The sequence below is a fragment of the Mobula hypostoma genome, chromosome 20 (assembly GCF_963921235.1).
Source record: "Mobula hypostoma chromosome 20, sMobHyp1.1, whole genome shotgun sequence".
Taxonomy (NCBI): domain Eukaryota; kingdom Metazoa; phylum Chordata; class Chondrichthyes; order Myliobatiformes; family Myliobatidae; genus Mobula; species Mobula hypostoma.
In genome coordinates this window covers 55271833-55292821 of record NC_086116.1, presented here as the reverse complement: position 1 = coordinate 55292821, position 20989 = coordinate 55271833, and the positions used below count along the sequence as shown (strand labels likewise).

Here is a 20989-nt window from a genome sequence, read left to right as displayed (position 1 = left end):
TGAAAGTACAAAGCCCATTGATTATCAAAGCATGCATACCATATAGAACCTTGTGATTTGTCTTCTTGCAGGCAGCCACAAAACAAACACAATAGAATTCACAAAAAAACCCCACATCATAAAGACTGCCAAACATCCAATGTTCAAAAAAGAACATGTTGCGCAAACAATAAAAAGGTAAACAAATAACAGACAGAACATGAACCGCAGAGTGAGCCCACAGCTATGGAGCCCAGTGGCTGCAGAATCAGCTTAACGCTGGGGGAAAAACACCTCACGGAGTAGTGAGTCCTTTGCCCTCAACGCCTTAATCTTTTTAATTTGGCTCAGCGTTTAAACCGCCTGAACAATTAAAACCTCCAAAAGCCCAGGGAGCAGGCAGTATTGATCAGAGAGCAGGAGCTTCCGGTTTAGGGGCAATTCTCACCCTCCCTGGGCAAACATTTCAGTTTTACCGCAGCCTTCTGAAGGCCCAGACTCAGGTTGGAGTCTGACAAATACAAACCCCATGATCCTAAGCTCCCAATCTCAATAATATCAACAAAGTTGTCCTCCTTTACAAGTGAGTGCCACAACATGTCTCGTGGCCTATGTCACTTTGTAGATGCTTGAGTTGAGCCAGGTGCCATACATCCGCAAAAGGAACCACCTCTAGACAAAGCCACTAACTGCAGAGTAAACACAGGGGCCATGCCCTTTCATGTTCCTTGTTCGCTACCCTAATCCGTGCCTCTTCATATCCCTCCCAGGCTCCCAGCCTCCCCATCACTTCCACTAACAACCATCCTCACCTGCTTTGCCACAGGTGCCACCTTCACCTTCTTCGCTCGGCTCTGCTGCGCTTTTACCTTCTTGGGCTTGGTTTGCGTTAACTTTCCTTTATCCCGCAATCTGGAAGGAGAAACAACTCAGAGCTTAATGTTTATATCAGCCACCGTTCAGTGGGGTTGGGGAAGGCGTAATGGCGGCAGTGGCTCGACCGGTGCTGGGGGTGGGACGGGGAGGGGGCAGCCACCCGACCTGCACTGGGGGGGGGGGGGAACTATCACCACACTCCCATCCTCCACCAAGAAGTGAGGAGGACCAACCCCTAAACAGAAAGCAGTAAGTACAGGTGTGTCCTAGTGCGCCACGGTACGTAGTGGTTAGCACCACTCTGCTGCATCTCAGTGTGGAGTCCCATCCTGGCACCATTCAGCAAAGAGTCTGTCCCCGTGGGATGTGGCGGTTTTCGCTGGGCACTCCATTTTCCTCCCACTGTCCAAAGATGTACTGGGTAGGTTAACTGGTCATTATAAAGTGCTCCCTGATTAGGTTCAGGTTCAGTGGGTTTGCTGAAGGCTGCTAGGGCAGTATGGATCAAAAGGTCTGCTCCACGCTGTAGCGGTAAATAAACAAATATAAACCCAGCACTAACTGAGGTGTGAGTTCAGTGCCACCTGTTTTAATGACGTGAGCTGACCGCAGCTGAGAATTGGCCTGAGCATTTCCAGCCATGTGCTGCTTTCGGAGAGACAATACTGTTTACAGAAACACAGCGCACGGGGAAGTACTTAGTTTCATCCAAAGACTTGAATTCAAAGCTCATATTTCTTGACCCATCTGTTAACAAAAATTGATGCTCATTCGTTATTTCTAGGCCCCTCATTATTTCATCGACCTCAAATTACCTCTTAGCCTCTCGTCATCTAAAAGAAAATAAACCCAGCTTGGTTCATTTTCACTCAGTTAAATTTTTCTGCATAAATCCCCTCTGCATCCACTCAAGAACTACCAGAACTTTCAGTGAAGTGCTGACCAAAACCACATGGAGGTGACTCCTGCATTACGCAGGGTTTGTGTTCCTCAAACACCATCCATGTTGCACAGCTGTATCATCTGTGCACGCATCAAGAAACACAAGTTAAGAAACAGATTGTGGTGATTTCTCCCACATGAATTCAGCGAGACCAAATTGTGCCCGAAATTTATGGGTTGTAATTAGTCATTCTGTAAAGGCAGGTTTCTGTTACCCAAAGACAGCCGTAACTTATTTAAAATTACAGTTACAATTTCTACACGAATTCACTGTCCAGATGTAACCAAAAATATTCTACAAACAGCAACAAATGACATGTGTATAACCTACTCCTGTGGTGTTTGCTGGAAACATATGAGTTCACGGGGGTGGGGATTCTGTTCCTCTGCAATGGAATCCTTTGAAAACTGCCTTGTTTGATCCCTCATCTCATCACCACAAGTGCCACACACTCAGCAATGTCAGCTTGCATTACATGCTCAAATCTCAGATGGTTTTAACCCATGACTGCCCTGTTCAGGGATGAGAGTGACATTCGCTAAACCACTGAACATTCCAGATCGTAGAAGTCACAGAACTGTAGAAACACAGGAAGCAACTTCTCCCAGCACGTCTGTGCTAATTCCCCCATAACGTACTAGTCCCCATGTATCCCAATTAAATGGAATCTACTGGACTTCATTTAATGCAATCATGGATTCTGCCTCTTAACATTCTTCCAGATCCCTAGCACCTACATGAGAAGTCTCACACATCCTCTAATTCATCAACTTTACTTTAAATCCATATCACTGAGCAAACTGTCAGCTGTGAAGGGTAGTATCAATTCTTTTTATGATCCAAGAAGCAATCTATTGTTTGGATAAAGACTGGATCAGGGGTTCCCAACCTTTCTTATGCCATGGACCAATGCCATTAAGCAAGGAGTCCATGGACTCCAGGTTAAGAGGGTTAGGAATTAGACGATCAAAGCTGCTCAAAGATCAATACTGCACGTATCCCCCTCCCCTCATTACAACTTTGGAATACCATTGTGTGTGCAGCTTTTAACTTTGGGAAGGTGAGCATGTTTTTGTGACGTGTACTCATTTCTAAATATCATAGTGCAAGGTATGTACTTCATGAAGCAGATAAATATTTAAATACTAGTTTGGGCATGTTGCCCTCCTTTGTTATTTTGTATGTGCGTGATGTAGGAACCAAAATGCATTCTTCACAAGCTGCATCTCCAATCCCACCCAGGCAAAAGAAAGACAAGACAGCTAACAGAAGAATTCAGACTTATCTTTTGATAGGCAGCTAGAGGTCACAGATCTTGAAGAACTGTCAAATGAAGGAAAGAAAAACATTTTTGTTTTCCTACATGGGGCTGTTAAAGTCTGAGATACAATACTTGAAAGGATGATGGAAGAAAATTCTGCAGAAGTTTTCATAAAAGAATTGTATAGAAACAACTTGGGTGTAAATTAGACAATGTTTTCAGTGCATAAGCACAGATTCATTGGCCTCTTGTGCTGTGCAGTGATATGGTGCACCAAAGGGACAGTCTCTGTGCTGGCTGACAAGTTCTCCAGCTTCCCTGGGATAAACTCGTACCGTATTTTGGGGCCTCGGTGTGACGGTAAAGGCAACACCTTCTTTCGTTTCTTGCCATTGGCCAGTTCCTCCACCTCTACCTCGGGCTTGGTGTAAAATCCAGACCACTTTTTCTTGTCTTGTGAGCTTTCCAGGGATTCATGCTGTGGTTGATGACTTGGAGATTTAGTAGGTTTCCTGGACGCGGCCGGAATCCCTGCTTTAAGTTTCTGTGCTTTCTGCAAGACAATCCATTCAGAAATTAGAAAAACCGCAGCAACTGCTAAATTATTCCTTCTAAAGGTTCAAGTTTTAGTCTTTTAGCCAGGGTTGGAGCTATCCCTCTAATTTATCTGCATTTCACAGCTGCTATTTCAGGAGCAGTGAGCTGAGTTGCAGCAGTGTAACAGCGCACTCTTGTGGCTGGAATTGGAGACAGCAGCATGCACAAAAAATAGTATCTGCTCCAATTAGTCAACACAACACCGTCGGCACAGGCATTGGAATCTTCAGATTACGCAAGAAATATTTGGTATTTGTCTCAAATCCTCAGGACATTTTGAAATGCATTATACTTGAAAACAACTCCATTTATCATTGACAAGAGAAAATCTGCAGATGCTGCAAATCCAAGCAACACACACAAAATGCTGGAGGAACTCCCAGGCCAGGCAGCATCTACGGAAAAGAGTACAGTTGACATTACAGGCAGAGAGACCCTTCAGCAGGACAGCTGGACTATTTACCATTTATCATTGAACCAAGAGCAACCTCAATTGGTTATCAATTTTAGTTTGTATGTCCCCTGGGTGCTCTGGTTCCCTCCAACAGTCCAAAGTCATACCAGTTCATAGGTTAATTGGTGATTGTAAATTGACTTGTGACTAGGCTACAGTTAAATCGGGGATTGCTGGGCATTGTGGCTCAAGGGGCTGGAAGAGTCAGTTCCTCACTGTATCTCTAAATAAATAAATGTTTAAAAAAAATCACTGCTATCTCTTCTGTTTCTAGGCACCAAATTATAAAAGTACCATCACATATACCTAGATACAGGGGTATGACAGGGCACTCACCCAGAAACCATGTCACAGGGGAAGTGCCTGCATCAGATACACAGCTAAAGGGCAATTTGTCCGCCTCCCACCTTTGGATATCCAGCTACAAGAACAGATCAAAAGGCATCTCAGAAACCCAGCTACAGGGCATTTGGTCCAAATCAATCCCTTGTATCAAATTACTCTACTTGCTATAACAAATTTCAACAGAACACTATTACAGTACTAGTGAGCAAGGTTCAATTCTGCCACTGCCTGTAAGGAGTCTGTATGTTCGCCCCGTGATCACATGGGTTTCCTTCGGTTACCTCTGTTTCCTCTCAAGTTCCAAAGATGTAAAGGTTAGTAAGTTAATTGGTCACATGGGTGTGATTGGCAAGGCAGGCTCATTGGACCAGAAGGGCCTTTTACCATGCAGTATCTCTAAATAAAATAAACCACTGAAGCTCAAATGGGATGTTGGCTGTGCCCCCTGACTCAGGTAAATCATGTCCTGGATTGAGCCCTTACCTTATTGTTTAGTGCCCGCATCTCCTTGACCTTCAGCTTCCTGCGATCCTCCAATGAGAATTCCACAATTGGTCTCTGTTCCGGGCAAGAAAGGAAAGCAGAAAGAATTGCATTACAGGTTCTGCACAAATTCAGTATCATACCTTCACATTTACAAAGAGTCACTTAGTAGTGTAGCGTCAATAATGAAACTCTTAAGATATCTCTATTCCACAGTGCTCAGGAAGTTCTACGTTGTCAGCAAAACATCAAGCATGAAATGGAAGCAAACTAAACTACTTTAGTCTTTCATTTGAAGTATGAGCTTTAAGCCTCCAGCTCCGCTTACTTAACACATTTTTGTTCTGCCTGTGAAATGTGGTGTCACCCACTGCTCTCTCGACTGGGACAGTATCATATGACCCTACAGCACTGAAGAAGGCCATTCAACCCATCATACTTCCCCTAGCTCCACACAAAGTTCAATCTAAGATGCTCCAGTTTTCTTTGCAATATATTCCATTTTAATGAAGTTCCTAAGGAATTTGTTTCCACCACCTCTTCAATTACACTAAACAAATTTTTCTTGAGATTTTATTCAGAACGTTTGTTTGTTTACGATAGGCCACTTGAAGTTGAACACAAATTAACTTTTATTGAATACAATGTGCTTAATTGCATAACAGTGCTGATGATTTGCAATAATTCAACTAAGCTAAAACATTTTTATGGATGATTTTTGTTTGTACTCAGCATCTGAAACTTCTTGCATAAGTGTCTAACAATAAATAGCCAGCATTGCTGGTTCCAGTTGCCCTGATACCGTTTCTCCATCACCGCAATGTCCCGGTGAAACCTTTCAACTTGCTCATCACTGACAGCAACAAGATTTGCAGGGAAGAAGTCTAAATGGAAATGCAGAAAATGAATCTTTAGTGACATGTTGCACCTTCATGGTTTTGTCTACTTGAAGCACGCTGTCAACCAGTTTGGTATGGTGCCAAAAAAATTTCAACAACATCCTTGAATGCCTTCCATGCGATTTTCTCCAGTCCCACTCAAAGTTCTTCAAACTGCCTGTCATTGATGACCAATGATTTGTGGACCAACAAAAATGTCTTCTTCAATCTTGGCATAAATTATTCTGGGAAACATCTGTTTCAAACATTGAAATCCTTCACAGAAATTTATAATCTTTCTAAAACCCATCATGCCATGCAGCATCCGCCCTGCCTGAGCACATCCAGGCATGCCTGGACAGGATAGAAAACCTTGCAGCTTACATTGTGAGCAAAATTGTAAATTGACTTGAACTATGGATTAAAATAACAAATATACATAATTTCAAAAAAAATGGTGCATGATTGGGAAATTTCACTGTGACTTTCATGATCAGTAGCCCAAAATCCATAAGATACATCCAAAAGTATTCAGGAAACAAAATCTTTGTTGTCCAGAGCTTATAAGACCATTAGCTAGGAGCAGAATTAGGCCATTCAACCCATCAAGTCTGCTCCACTATCAAGTCATGGATGATTTATTATCCCTCTCAACCCCATTCTCCAGCCTTCTCTCTGTAACCTTTCATGCCCTGACTAATCAAGAAACTATTAACCTGCACTTTAAATATATTCAATGACTTTGGCCTCCACTGCCATCTGTGGCAATAAATGCCAGATTCACCACCCTCTGGCTAAAGAAATTCCTCCTCATATCTGTAAAAGGGGACATCCTATTTTAATGCTGTGCACACTGGTTCTAGACTCCTCCACCAAAGGAAACATCCACTCCATATCTACCCCATTTAGGCCTTTCAATATTCAATAGATTTCAATGAGATCCCCTTCATTCTTCTAAACTCTAGCAACTATAGGTCCAGAACTAACAAATGCTCCTCATACTGTACGTTAACCCTTCCATTCCCAGAATAATTCTCGTGACCCTCCTTTAAACCTTCTCTAATGCCAGCACATCCACATCCTTTCTTCGATTAGGGCCCAAAACTGCTCAGAATACTCAAGTGCTGTCTGACCAAAGCTGTACAAAGCTTTAGCATTACACCTTTGCTTTTATATTCTAATCCTCTGGGAATGCATACCAACATTACATTTGTTAATCCTGCACAAGGACTCCTTAGTCCCTTTGCATCTCAGATATTTGAACGTTCTCCATTTAGAACATAGTCTACGCCTTGATTCCTTCTATCAAAGTGCATGACCATACACTTCCCTACACTATATTCCATCTGCTACTTCTTTATTCATTTTCACAATCTGCCTCAGTCCTTCAGTTGACTCGCTGCTTCCTCAACATTACACGCCCTTCCATCTTTCTCTGTATTGTCCGCAAACCTGGCTACAAAGCCATCAATTCTGTCATCCAAATCATTGACATATAACGAAAAGAAGCAATCCTAACACCGACCCCTGTGGAACACCACTGGTCACCGGCAGCCAACCAGAAAAAGGCCTCTTTATTCCCACTCTTTGCCTCCTGCCAGTCAGCCAATCTTCTCTCCATGCCAGCATCGTTCCTGTAATAGCATAGGCTCTTATCTTGTTAAGCAGCCTCATGTGTGGCACTTTGTCAAAGGCCTGAAAATCCAAGTGCACAAGATCCACTGACTCTCCTGATTATTATTTCTTCAAAGAATTCCAACGGATTTGTCAGACAAGATTTTCCCTTGAGGAAACCATGCTGACCACGGTCTATATGTCTCCAAGTACCCTGAGACCTCACCTTTAATAATTGACTCCAACATCTCCCCAACCACTGAGGTCAGAGTAACTGGCCTACAATTTCCTTTCTTCTGCCTCTCTCCCTTCTTGAAAAGTAGAGTGATATTTGCAATTTTCCAGTTTTCTGGAACCATTCCAGAATCTAGTGATTCTCGAAAGATCATTACTATTGCCTGCACAGTCTCTTCAGCCCCCTCTGTCAGAACCCTGGGTAGTACACCATCTGGTCCAGGTGACTTATCTACCTTCAGACCTTTCAGTTTCCCAAGAACCTTCTCCCTAATTATGGCAACTTCACACACTTCATGACCCGACACCTGAAACCTCCACCAAGCTGCTAGTGTCTTCCATGGTGAATACTGATGGAAAATACTTATTCAGTTTGTTAACCATTTCCTTGTCCCCCATTACTACCTCTCCAGCATTGGTTTCTGGTGGTCCAATCGCCACACCCGCCTCTCTTCTACACTTTGTGTAGAAACTGCTATAGAAGTATAGTATCATTGAAGGGCCTCTTTCATTTATTTATTGAGATACAGTGCAGAATAGGCCCTTCTGGCTCTCGCCGGCCAGCAATGCCCCAATTTAATCCTAGGCTAATCACCAGAGAACTTACAATGACTAATTAACCTATCAACCATCATTGGACTGTGGGAGGAAACCAGAGCACCCAAAGGAAACCCATACGGTCACAGGGAGAACCTACAAACTTTCTTGGACAGCGGCAGAAATTGAACCGGGGTTGCCTGTACTGTAAAGGGCTGTGCTAACTATTACGGTACCAGGCCACTACTGTGCTACCATGTGGCCAAGAGCAGCCCCTTGGAAACACCAGTGCTGACTATTAATTGCTGAGGGGAACAGGATGCATGGGACTGACCACTATGTCAATATGCCTTTGTTTTGCAGATAATTGAAACTGAAATTTTGATCAACAATCTTGTCCAAATCCATTTTACAATTAGTACACACTTGCACGCTGCCCATCTGTGTTACATCTAAACACATGTCCAGTGTTTTGAAGGCGAACAGCTAATGTAATCTTTCATGATATATGTTCCACCATATCCCTGGATCGAAGCTTGGAACTAGGCCAATGACTGAAACCTAGTGCCATCTCTACCCAGAATCCAAGTTGAGACGGTCACACCAAATTGCACTTCACTCACTTTCTCTGCCCCAAATGTTTCTGGGTTGTTGTTCAGGTAGCGCAGGGTTGCCAAGGAGTGGCTGTGCTCCATAAATTCTACAAATCCATAGCCCAGAGACCGTCCGTCCTTCTTTGTTTTTGCCATCTGCAGGTCCCGCATTATACGACACTGAAGGAAAGAAAAGAGGAAAATTTCACCAGCCTGTGAAACAAGTTGAATGATATTTCATTATGTTAAAGGTTCTATATTAAATAATCATTGTCACTATTTATGGACATACAATCAATGTATATAAGCTATCTTATGTATTTATATTTTATCAGTTAGAGCATTCCAACTGGTTGTTCACCGCCTGATATGAAGGGGCCACTGCAGAGGATTGGAAAAGGCTGCAGAAAGTTGTAAAATCAGCCAGCTTCATCAAGGCCACTAGCCTCCCCAGCATGTGGGACACCTTCAAAAGGCAATGCCTTAAAAAAGCTGCTTCTTTTGCCTTTCAGTGGTCAGATCATCTTGTCTTTTCAGTCTGTCAAGTAGGTGCAAGTGTTGCAACTATATTAAAATAACTTAATTAGGAAAACATTTTGCTCTAAAATACAATTCTCTTATTCAGTAGATGCTACTGTAGATTATTGCTGCTGCTATTTCCAGTGCCTTCAGCTATCTCTTGTACCATATGGAGTGAATCAGATTGGTTAAGGATCAGGTTCTAAGACGGTAAGGCAGCCCAGGTTTGGTGAAGATGCATCATCTCCTCAGATCCTCTGGCTGAAGTTCTTTGCATAGATCATGTTGTGATTATTGTGTACCTGAATACAACTGTCAGTTTTTCAAACAAAATTGCTTCTCTGTATTTTATTGACATTTAATAAAATTAACTACTCCAACATTCAACAGCACTGTCCTGAGCTCATTGTCTCAAGCATTAGCCCTGCAAGAGCAAAATATTGATCAACAGTCATAGCCTCCCTCTAGCAAGTTTGCTCTCCCATATAGAGTGGGTTCTCATGTCAGCACATTGCTCCCTCCACCACACCATTAACGTAACCACTACCAGCTCTTACCTCCTTTATCCGTGCTTCCTTCGCACCAACAGCCTGCAAACAAAGTTTCCGAAGCTGCTCGTCGGTCACCGACTTTGGAATGTTGTGGATGCACAGCCTGGTGGGCGAGACAAAGATATTCACGTCCTTCAGCTTCTGTCGCTTCAGCTCCTCAAACTAGACATAAAACAAAGGTGAGGGTCAGCTTTGCATCAAACTGTGAACAAGAGTCATTATTTATGAAGGAAAGGTCATCAGAGAGCTGTGGCTATAAGCAGGACTGCTGGTGCTGGAGTTACAACAGACACCTTACTTTATCTGTTTGTCCACAGTTCATCAAGCTCCTTCCTGAATCGGCTGGCCTGTCCGCTCCCACATACAGCCTGGTAGTCACACTCTCAGCATGAAGTCATTACACCTAATATTACTTGCTCAACTCATATCTTCTGAATTAACCCAACGGGTATGCTATGCTCATTGAGAAGATGGTCCCAAATATTCTGGGACATATGATATTCTTTAAATAACTTTCCCTGCTCAGAACCTTTGCTAAGGATGCTGTTTGAAAGCATTTCACTCAATTTGAAGAAAAAGACTGGGTAAGAAAAGGAGAAAAAGTAGGTACAGGTTTCCCCCGCCATCCGAAGGTAGAGCGTTCCTATGAAACGGTTTGTAAGCCGAAATGTCGTAAAGCGAAGAAGCAATTACCATTTACTTATATGGGAAAATTTTGTGAGCGTTCGCAGACCCAAAAATAACCTACCAAATCATGCCAAATAACACATAAAACCTAAAATAACAGTAACATATAGTAAAAGCAGGAATGATATGATAAATACACGGCCTTTATAAAGAAGAAATACTTCTCTACAATGATTGCCTGCACAGATCTCCGTAGCGAAAATCTCACGCAAGCGCTCTCAGCAGAAAATCTCACACAAGTGCTGTTGGCATAAACGCACTCTCCAGTAACCTTTAAACTATGAAGCTGCCAAACCTACCAAATAACACGTAAAAATACACAGCCTATCTAAAGTAGAAATAATGGTATGTACAGTGTAGTATCACTTACGGGAATTGGGAAGACATCGAGCACACTGATGATGGTGTGTTAGACTGAGTTATCGCAGGTTGGGGTGGTGCAGTGGCCCCCACCCTCCAGGCCGCCGACTGATACATTGCCGCGAAGCACACAGGGGTAGCCAGGAGGCACACAGCACATCTTTAAGAAAAAAGCCGAAATAAACATGCTAATTAAATAGGTGCTGCCCGGCACGTAAATGTCGGCGCAGATCAGAGGCGATTGCCGATTGCATCAGCACTGATCTGGGCCAACAATTACGTGCTAGGTGGCACCTAATTAATTAGCATGTTTATTTTGCCTTTTTTCTTAAAGATGTGCTGTGTGCCTCCCGGCTGCTGCTGCATTTTCCGCAAATCAGTACAGTATCTGTCCAAGGCCCGGGTGTTGGGGTGGTGTGACACGGGGGTGTCATCTCAACATCGATCAGGGCAGGCAGCTCATCTTCTCCTATGACTGCCTGCCTTGATGTCGAAGGTCGAGGTTTGTCGTCTGCTCTGGCTGATGTGGAAGGCTTGCTTGACTGCTGAGCCTCGCGCATTTTTCTATCATACAGTTCTTTGTAAGGACTCAAACCATCTTGCAAATATCCCCTAAACCTACGTACCCTTTCAAAATTAAAGTTGTACTTTATCATTGCAGCGAAAATCTCACGCAGTTGCTTCACATTCAGTTCCTGGACGACTTCACTTTCGCTACTGCATTCGGTTTCGATTGTTATCCTTTCCTCTTCCAATTGCATCAGCTCTTCATCTATCAGCTCTTGGTCATGGGATGCCAAAACCTCTTCAACATCATCTTCGTCAGCTTCCACAAGCCAAACTCACTTTGTCCTTGCTTTGTTCACCACGATCGAAACGCTTAATTATGTCTAGTTTTACGCTAAGTGTAACACCCTTACGAGTTCTTTCAGGCTTTTCCGACACCTTAGAACTCATCTTGCTAACGGCTGCTCAATGCAACGTGTTTAAGCAATGCCGTTCCGAATCCGGGGGAAAGCGGCTGCTCGGTGTGCGCGTTGCCTTTCTTCGTAACAGTGAAAACACCTTCTGAAAGCGAAAACAGGGTACTAATGTAGGTCTTTCATAACAGTAAGGTTTCATAAAGCAAACGTTCGAAAAGCGGGGGGCACCTGTATTTACATTTGTATAGAAGCTTTAATTCAATCCACAGTGAAGGATGGTCAGATAGCTCACCCGTGTTCTCTTGGACATATCTGAGGCACTCATGCCCTCGGCTGCCTTCATTCCAGCTCGAATCACTGAAAAGAACAAGGAATATGATTCTTAGATCCCAGGGGGCAGGGTGGGCAAAATCAGAAGCCATCATCATGCGCAGCTGAGACCTATTATGTACCAAAATAATAATTTTTTCTCTAATCGTTTCAGCACTTGGTTTTCAAATGAATTTTTAAGAAAAATAATTAAGGTGCAACACCAATGCGTTCTGATTCTGATATCCAATTTCAATTCATCCCTGGCAACACTGCTAAATGCAATTTTCAGGATGCATATTGTCAGAGTTATTTAGCACAGAAACTGGTTCTTCAGGAAATCTACTGGTCAAAGTTATTTAGCACGGAAACCAGCTCTTCAGGATGCATACTGGTCCGAGTGTTTCAAAGCACAGAAACTGGCTCTTCCTGAGCGAATCTTATTTTCCTGCATTGCATTCAAATCCGGCTAAACCCTTCCCATCCATTAACCTGTCCAAATACCTATTGAGTATTGAAAGGCTTAGATAGAGGGGACATGGAGGTGGGAGAGGATATTTCCTGTAGTGGCTGAGTCTAGAACCAGAAGGCACAGCCTCCTAACAGAGATGAGGAGGAATTTCTTTAGCCAGAGGGTGGTGACTCTGAGGAATTCATTGTTATGGACCGCATTGGAGGCCAAGTCATTGGGCATACTTAAAGCGGAGGTTGATAGGTTTTTGATTAGGAAGGGCATCAAAGGCTATGGGGAGAAGGCAAGAGAATGGGGTGAGAGGGATAATAAATCAGCCATGACCGAATGGCACAGCAGACACGATGGGCTGAAGGCCTAATTCTGCTCCTATGTTTATGGTCTTTTAGCTGTTAAAGCTGGAACATTTTAGCTGTTAAAGAAAGGACTTGAAATTATTTAGTGCTTTTCTGAAGCTTAGAATACTAAAAGATATTCTGCAGTCCATGAAGTTTTTTATTAAAACATAGTCACCGTTGCTGTATAGGAAATCTGGCTTCCCAAGTTCCCGAGGATCATGATCAGAGCTTGAGTTATACTGATGCTGGCCACGAAATAAACACACCTGGAGAACTGCAATTCTCTTTGAAAATGTTTCAGGGGATCTTTCATATCCATCCAAGACAGCACATATTTACATCCAATAAAATAATGATTCGAGTACAGGAGCAAGGAGGTACTACTGCAGTTGTACAAGGCCTTGGTGAGACCACACCTAGAGTACTGTGTGCAATTTTGGTCCCCTAATCTGAGGAAAGATATTCTTGCCATAGAAGGAGTACAAGGAAGGTTGATTCCTGGGATGGCAGGACTATCATATGATGAAAGACTGGATCGACTAGGCTTATACTCTCTGGAATTTAGAAGATTGAGGGGGGATCTTATTGAAATGTATAAAATTCTAAAGGGATTGGACAGGCTAGATGTAGGAAGATTGTTCCCGATGTTGAGTAAGTCCAGAACGAGGGGTCACAGTTTGATGATAAAGGGGAAGCCTTTTAGGACCGAGATGAGGAAAAACTTCTTCACACAGCAAGTGGTGAATCTGTGGAATTCTCTGCCACAGGAAACAGTTGAGGCCAGTTCATTGGCTATATTTAAGAGGGAGTTGGATAAGGCCCTTGTGGCTAAAGGGATCAGGGGGTATGGAGAGAAGGCAGGTACAGGGTTCTGAGTTGGATGATCAGCCATGATCATACTGAATGGCGGTGCAGGCTCGAAGGGCCGAATGGCCTACTCCTGCACCTATTTTCTATGTTTCTAAAACACACTCTCAGACTTGCAGCAAGGGTATCAGCTCTGACTCAGGTTTCTAGTGATGAATTTGATTTGCCCATAACCTTACGGTTCAGAAATAAGCATGATGCTCCCTGAGGCAGGGCTTGCATCTGACTAACACACCTAGTCTAAATTGTGCAAGGACTGTGCGATGGAATCCTACTAACTAAACCCTCCTCCGATTACTTACAGCCCTCTCGAGCCAGGTATAAATTACGAGTTCCAGATGGCTTGTCTGATTTCTTCTGGCACAGCTTCTTTGCCTCTTCGCGACTGACTGCAACGCTCACATTGAGCTTCCGCCCATCCAGCCTGAGACCTCCGTTCTGAAAACCAAACACATCTAGCTTATGTCAGACGCCCATGAGCACAACCAAAAAAAGCCCTTGAAGACAACAAACAGAGATAGTCTCAGAAGCAATTTTTGAAGCAGTCCCTTCGTCAGGACTTCATCAGGGTCTCGGCCCGCAACGTTGACTGTACCTCTTCCTAGAGATGCTGCCTGGCCTGCTGTGTTCACCAGCAACTTTGATGGGTGTTGCTTGAATTTCCAGCATCGGCAGAATTCCTGGTGTTTGCGTTTCTAACACAGTGATGTCGCTGTGACTGAACAACAGGATGAGTAAACAAGAGGACCAGACTAACAACTCAGAGAACCAAATTCAAATTCCACTTCAGAAAACAAAAAAAATCTGTAATGATCACAAAACCATTAAATCTTACTTGGTACACTATTGTCCTTCAGAAGAAAAATATTTGTTACCCTTCCAATTGACTTCAGACACACAGCAGATTTTTAAAAAATCTTTGAACTCTCCTAACCACTTTATGGCAGGCAAAGAAAGGTGACTGATGAACACAGGATTTGCCAGAGATGCTCATAGCCAACAAATGAAATCTGAAAAATGAAGACTTGTTCACTAAGTTTCCCAAGTTCATCTCCTTCTGAGCAATCCTGACTTGTCTCATCAACAGAATGACCATAGTTGAGTGGGATGTGACTGCTGTTGGACTTCCCTCATCCTGGCCAATGGAAAGTAAAGAGTGAACAACTACTACCTGCAACACACATCAAAGTTGCTGGTGAACGCAGCAGGCCAAGCAGCATCTATAGGAAGAGGCGCAGTCGATGTTTCAGGCCGAGACCCTTCGTCACTACCTGCTGTCAGCAATGAGTAAGAAAAAGATCCTATGAATCAAGTGTTGGGAATCAAACAAATGTTTGTTTCAAAGACCATTACAGGATAGAGAAAGAAGAATGATAGGTGTACAGCACCCGACGATTTCCTGTAAAGCAGATAGAATCAGAGATGGGACGAGGATAAATAATTGCATGTTTAGGAAGCAGGTGAGGGGGGAAGTGCCATCCTAGTGCAGGTAAACACACACGTTGCTCACCTCACTCTGGTTGTCTGCTGCCTCCACACACTTCTGTGCTGATTCTTTTGCCACAAACTGGGCAAAGGCACAACCTGCAACAAGCAGAAATCAACTTGTGAGAAATAAAGGAACAAACAAGACAAATCAACTCTGCTTTTCCATATTTCCCCATAGAAGTAGCCAGGTCGGCACATCCAGTCTATGCCAGCTAATAAAGCTCTTCCCGTCCAGTTCCTTTCTCATCAGCTTTTATATTATATACTTTTTATTAATTCTGGTCCCCCTTTGCTGTGGAATGTTCCTAATCCAGACTTAAACTGTTACTTCCAGCAATTTTATAGGGTTCTTCCTTGACATAGTACTATTTTAATTTTTTCCTCTCAGCCATGGAATGAACTCTATTCTTACTGTGATGTTTGTGCCTGATTAAAAAAAAACTTCATGCAGACCATGCATTACTTCTTTAAATGTGAACCATTTACATTTGTCATACACCACCACACCTTTTAATAAACCACAATAACTTGCCACTCAAATTATCAGTTTGGTTTGTTTGTATTTAAGATCTTCATGTTGAACTAAACTACATCAGCTTCAAAATCAAAGTAAAAATTTTAATCATATTATAGCTACACTTTTCTAAAGGTACTTTTAATATAGTTTTAGAATAATTAATTACAAATTCTTATTGCACACTACAAGATGTAAAATAGCTTTCTCCATAACTTGTTCCTCAGCATATGATGACGAGAGGCATTGATCGTGTGGATAGTCAGGGGCTTTTTCCCCAGGGCTGAAATGGCTAACACGAGAGGGCAGAGTTTTAAGGTTCTTGTAAGTCGGTCTCGAGGGGATGTCAAGGGTAAGTTTTTTTTATGCAGAGAGCGGTGAGTGTGTGGAATGAGCTTGCTGGCAACTGTAGTAGAGGCGGATACAATAGGGTCTTTTAAGCAACACACATCAAAATTGCTGGTGAACGCAGCAGGCCAGGCAGCATCTGTAGGAAGAGGTACAGTCAATGTTTCAGGCCGAGACCCTTCGTCAGGACTAACTGAAGGAAGAGTTAGTAAGAGATTTGAAAGTGGGAGGGGGAGATCCAAAATGATAGGAGAAGACAGGAGGGGGAGGGATAGAGCCGAGAGCTGGACAGGTGATAGGCAAAAGGGGATACCAGAGGATCATGGGACAGGAGGTCGGGAAGAAAGACGGGGGGGGGGACCCAGAGGATGGGCAAGAGGTATATTCAGAGGGACAGAGGGAGAAAAAGGAGAGTGAGAGAAAGAATGTGTGCATAAAAATAAGTAACAGATGGGGTACGAGGGGGAGGTGGGGCCTTAGCGGAAGTTAGAGAAGTCGATGTTCATGCCATCAGGTTGGAGGCTACCCAGACAGAATATAAGGTGTTGTTCCTCCAACCTGAGTGTGGCTTCATCTTTACAGTAGAGGAGGCCGTGGATAGACATGTCAGAATGGGAATGGGATGTGGAATTAAAATGTGTGGCCACTGGGAGATCCTGCTTTCTCTGGCGGACAGAGCGTAGATGTTCAGCAAAGCGGTCTCCCAGTCTGCGTCGGGTCTCGCCAATATATAAAAGGCCACATCGGGAACACCGGACGCAGTATATCACCCCAGCCGACTCACAGGTGAAGTGATGCCTCACCTGGAAGGACTGTTTGGGGCCCTGAATGGTGGTAAGGGAGGGAAGTGTAAGGGCATGTGTAGCACTTGTTCCGCTTACACGGATAAGTGCCAGGAGGGAGATCAGTGGGGAGGGATGGGGGGGACGAATGGACAAGGGAGTTGCGTAGGGAGTGATCCCTGCGGAATGCAGAGAGAGGGGGAGAGGGAAAGATGTGCTTAGTGGTGGGATCCCGTTGGAGGTGGCGGAAGTTACGGAGAATAATATGTTGGACCCAGAGGCTGGTGGGGTGGTAGGTGAGGACCAGGGGAACCCTATTCCTAGTGGGGTGGTGGGAGGATGGAGTGAGAGCAGATGTACGTGAAATGGGGGAGATGCGTTTAAGAGCAGAGTTGATAGTGGAGGAAGGGAAGCCCCTTTCTTTAAAAAATGAAGACATCTCCCTCGTCCTAGAATGAAAAGCCTCATCCTGAGAGCAGATGCAGCGGAGACGGAGGAATTGCGAGAAGGGGATGGCGTTTTTGCAAGAGACAGGGTGAGAAGAGGAATAGTCCAGATAGCTGCGAGAGTCAGTAGGCTTATAGTAGACATCAGTGGATAAGCTGTCTCCAGAGACAGAGACAGAAAGATCTAGAAAGGGGAGGGAGGTGTCGGAAATGGACCAGGTAAACTTGAGGGCAGGGTGAAAGTTGGAGGCAAAGTTAATAAAGTCAACAAGCTCAGCATGCGTGCAGGAAGCAGCGCCAATGCAGTCGTCAATGTAGTGAAGGAAAAGTGGGGGACAGATACCAGAATAGGCACGGAACATAGATTGTTCCACAAACCCAACAAAAAGGCAGGCATAGCTGGGACGCATAGAGGCTTTTGGATAGGTACATGGAGCTTAGAAAAATAGAGGGCTATGGGTAACCCTAGGTAATTTCTAAAGTATGTACATGTTTGGTACTGCTTTGTGGGCTGAAGGGCCTGTATTGTGCTGTAGGTTTTCTGTTTCTATATTGGTCTGGACCATAATTCACTATACATTCTGACTTCATTCTCCACACTGTTACCACCAATCATTCCACACATAGACAGCTCCCCATGACTATTGCTTATCTCTGATACATGGACTGCTAATTTAGTCATTTATGTCATCATTAATATAATGGCTACCTTCAAGAACCCTCTTAAACTAATGATCAACTGAATACAATACTACTCTGGGTTTGAAGACAAAGGCCCTCCTAGTCACAGCATCTTAAATCCTTTCTTGATTTCCAGCATTGACCATTAGATTCAATGTCCACCACTACCCACTATCTCACTATTCCTTAAATCGTTGCAGTCTTCGCTGTTTCTAAACACCACATTGCACATTATTCACTGACATCACCAACGTTCTACACTTCTTGCCTCACCCTTGGAGTGCTCTGTGTCATGATGCATGACAATACGAACATATTTCAGATCTCCAAACTGCTCCAATAGCTCTCCCAATGAATCTTCCTCAGTGTCGAAAGACAGGTTCCTGCAAGAGAAAACAGAACAAAATTTTAAATCGCAAGATCAACCAACCAGTTTGAACCAAAAGGATAAACTCACAAATCAGCACAGAAAGAATTAAATCAGAAAGGATAAACTCATGAACCAGCTCAGAAAGAATTAAATCCAAAAGGATATACTGGTGAACCAGTGTATTTGGATTTTCACAAAGCCTTTGACAAGGTGCCACACATGAGGCTGCTCAGCGAGATAAGAGCCCATGGAGTTACAGGGAAGTTACTAGCATGGGTGGAACATTGGTTGATCGACAGAAAGCACAGAGTGGGAATCGAGGGATTCTATTCTGGCTGACTGGTGGAGTTCCACAGGGGTCGGTGTTGGGACCGCTGCTTTTTACTATGTATATCAATGATTTGGACTATGGGATTAATGGATTTGTGGCTAAATTTGCCAATGATACAAAGATAGGTGGAGGAGCAGGTAGTGTTGAGGAAACAGAGAGCCTGCAGAGAGACTTAGATAGTTTAGGGGAATGGGCAAAGAAGTGGCAAATGAAATACAATGTTGGAAAGTGTATGGTCATGCACTTTGGTGGAAGAAACAAACGGGCAGACTATTATTTAGATAGGGAGAGACTTCAAAATGCAGAGATGCAAAGGGACATGGGAGTCCTAGTGCAGGATACCCTAACGATTAACCTCCAGGTCAAGTTGGTGGTGCAGAACGCAAATGTAATGTCGCATTCATTTCTTGAAGTATAGAAGCAGGGGTGTGATGTTAAGGCTCTATGAGGCACTCGTGAGGCCAAACTTGGAGTATTGTGTGCAGTTTTGGGCTCCTTATTTTAGAAAGGATTTACTGACATTGGAGAGGGTTCAGAGAAGATTCACACGAATGATTCCAGGAATGTAAGGGTTACCGTATGAGGAACTTTTGGCAGCTCAAACTGTATTTCCTGGAGTTCAAGAGAATGAACTCTGGTATCTCATTGAAACATTCCAAATGTTAAAAGGCCTGAGCAGATTAGATATGACAAAGTTATTTCCCATGGTTGGTGAGTCTAGGACAAGAGGGCACGACTTCAGGATTGTAGGACGTCCATTTAGAACAGAGATGCGGAGAAATTACTTTAGTCAGAGGGTGGTAAATCTGTGGAATTTGTTGCCATGAGCGGCTGTAGAGGCCAAGTCCCTGGGTGCATTTAAGGCAGAGAAAGACAGTTCCTTGGTTAGTCAGGGCATCAAAGGGTCTGGGGAGAAGGCAGGGGAGTGGGGATGACTGGAAGAATTGGATCAGCCCATGATTGAATGGTGGAGCAGATTCAATGGGCCGAATAGCCTACTTCTGCTCCTGTATCTTATGGTCTTATGGAAAGAATCAAATCCAAGAGGATAAACTCATGAACCAGCGCAGAAAGAATTTAATCAAAAAGGATAAACTCACGAACCAGCGCGGAAAGAATTAAATCCACGCAAAGGACATGGTTGGATACAGAATGGTCTCCTGATGGTGCTGTTGCAATGTGTTAAAGGAACAGAGGTCCCTATGCAGACTATGTCCATCCATCCTGGTAGAATGGAGACTGAAAGACATACAGTATTGTGCAAAAGTCTTAGGCACTTGAGAATTATTTTACTTGGTTTCAGGTAGTACGGCTCCCACAGAGCCCGGATCGCAACATCACCCAGACTGTCTGTGATTACCTGGAGAGACAGACACAGACGAGGCAGCTGAAGTCCACAGAAGAACAATGCCAAGCTCTCCAGCATGCTTGAACCACATACCAGTCAATTTTCTTACAAAACGGTACAACAGTTTAAGGAAACTGATAGAAGTTTTAAAAGCTAGAGGAGGTCACACCAAACTGATTTGATCTAGTTCTTTACATTTTACTACTCTTCATAGTAATTTTTTGGGAAAATTTTAGAAACTTTTAATTTCATTATTTTTGAAAGCATCTCCGCTTTAGATTTTTGTTAACATGTGACTACAATTTTTGCGAAGTACTTCATCTGTCAAGCACTATGGGCACAACCCTTGAATAATCAGAGAGACTTGAATCCATGAAAGAATAACACCATGCCTGACAATTAGTTTCTGAAAATCATAAAGAATCAGAGCTCAAGAGAGAGGAATCAAACATCCTGAAGAAAATCTCTGACACTGACAGATGACCTATGCCTGAGATCACAGGTATTAATGGCCTGGAGAACAACAGATGCTGCACAAATTCTCCTTCAAAAGCTGTCTGCTCCTTGAACTGTGTTCAGTGTTTGACTTCACTGCATCTCATCAGCAGGAAGATTACAGTTCAAAGGCAATAAATTACTTCTGGATTTCCCCTCCACTCTCATACAACAGGGTTCTATCCTGACCTGATGAAAACTGTCCGTCCTTCATGAACATCCACTGGAAGACTGGACTTGCTCGACTTCTTTTTCTTCCCAGGCTTTTTACCTGAAGTACGAAGATAGAAGTATGAAAACTACATATCCCTTAAAGGTAAAAATAATACATAAACTCCATCCACTCCACCTTATGCAAAGGTCCCA

The 20989-nt window shown here is 43.5% G+C and overlaps 1 protein-coding gene across 1 annotated transcript in view; it reads right to left on the bottom strand.

Moving 5' to 3' along the window:
• The window catches only part of rbm28 (RNA binding motif protein 28), a 49868-nt gene that overhangs the window by 7343 nt on the left and 21536 nt on the right, over positions 1-20989 (bottom strand). Inside the window, exons 9-18 of the mRNA XM_063072964.1 lie at positions 20813-20894; positions 18353-18462; positions 15331-15404; positions 14123-14258; positions 12127-12191; positions 9871-10026; positions 8825-8974; positions 4939-5013; positions 3395-3612; positions 792-891 (exon numbers count right to left, since the gene is read on the bottom strand). Coding sequence (XP_062929034.1) covers positions 792-891; positions 3395-3612; positions 4939-5013; positions 8825-8974; positions 9871-10026; positions 12127-12191; positions 14123-14258; positions 15331-15404; positions 18353-18462; positions 20813-20894 — 1166 coding nt within the window. The remainder of the gene's footprint in view (positions 1-791; positions 892-3394; positions 3613-4938; positions 5014-8824; positions 8975-9870; positions 10027-12126; positions 12192-14122; positions 14259-15330; positions 15405-18352; positions 18463-20812; positions 20895-20989) is intronic.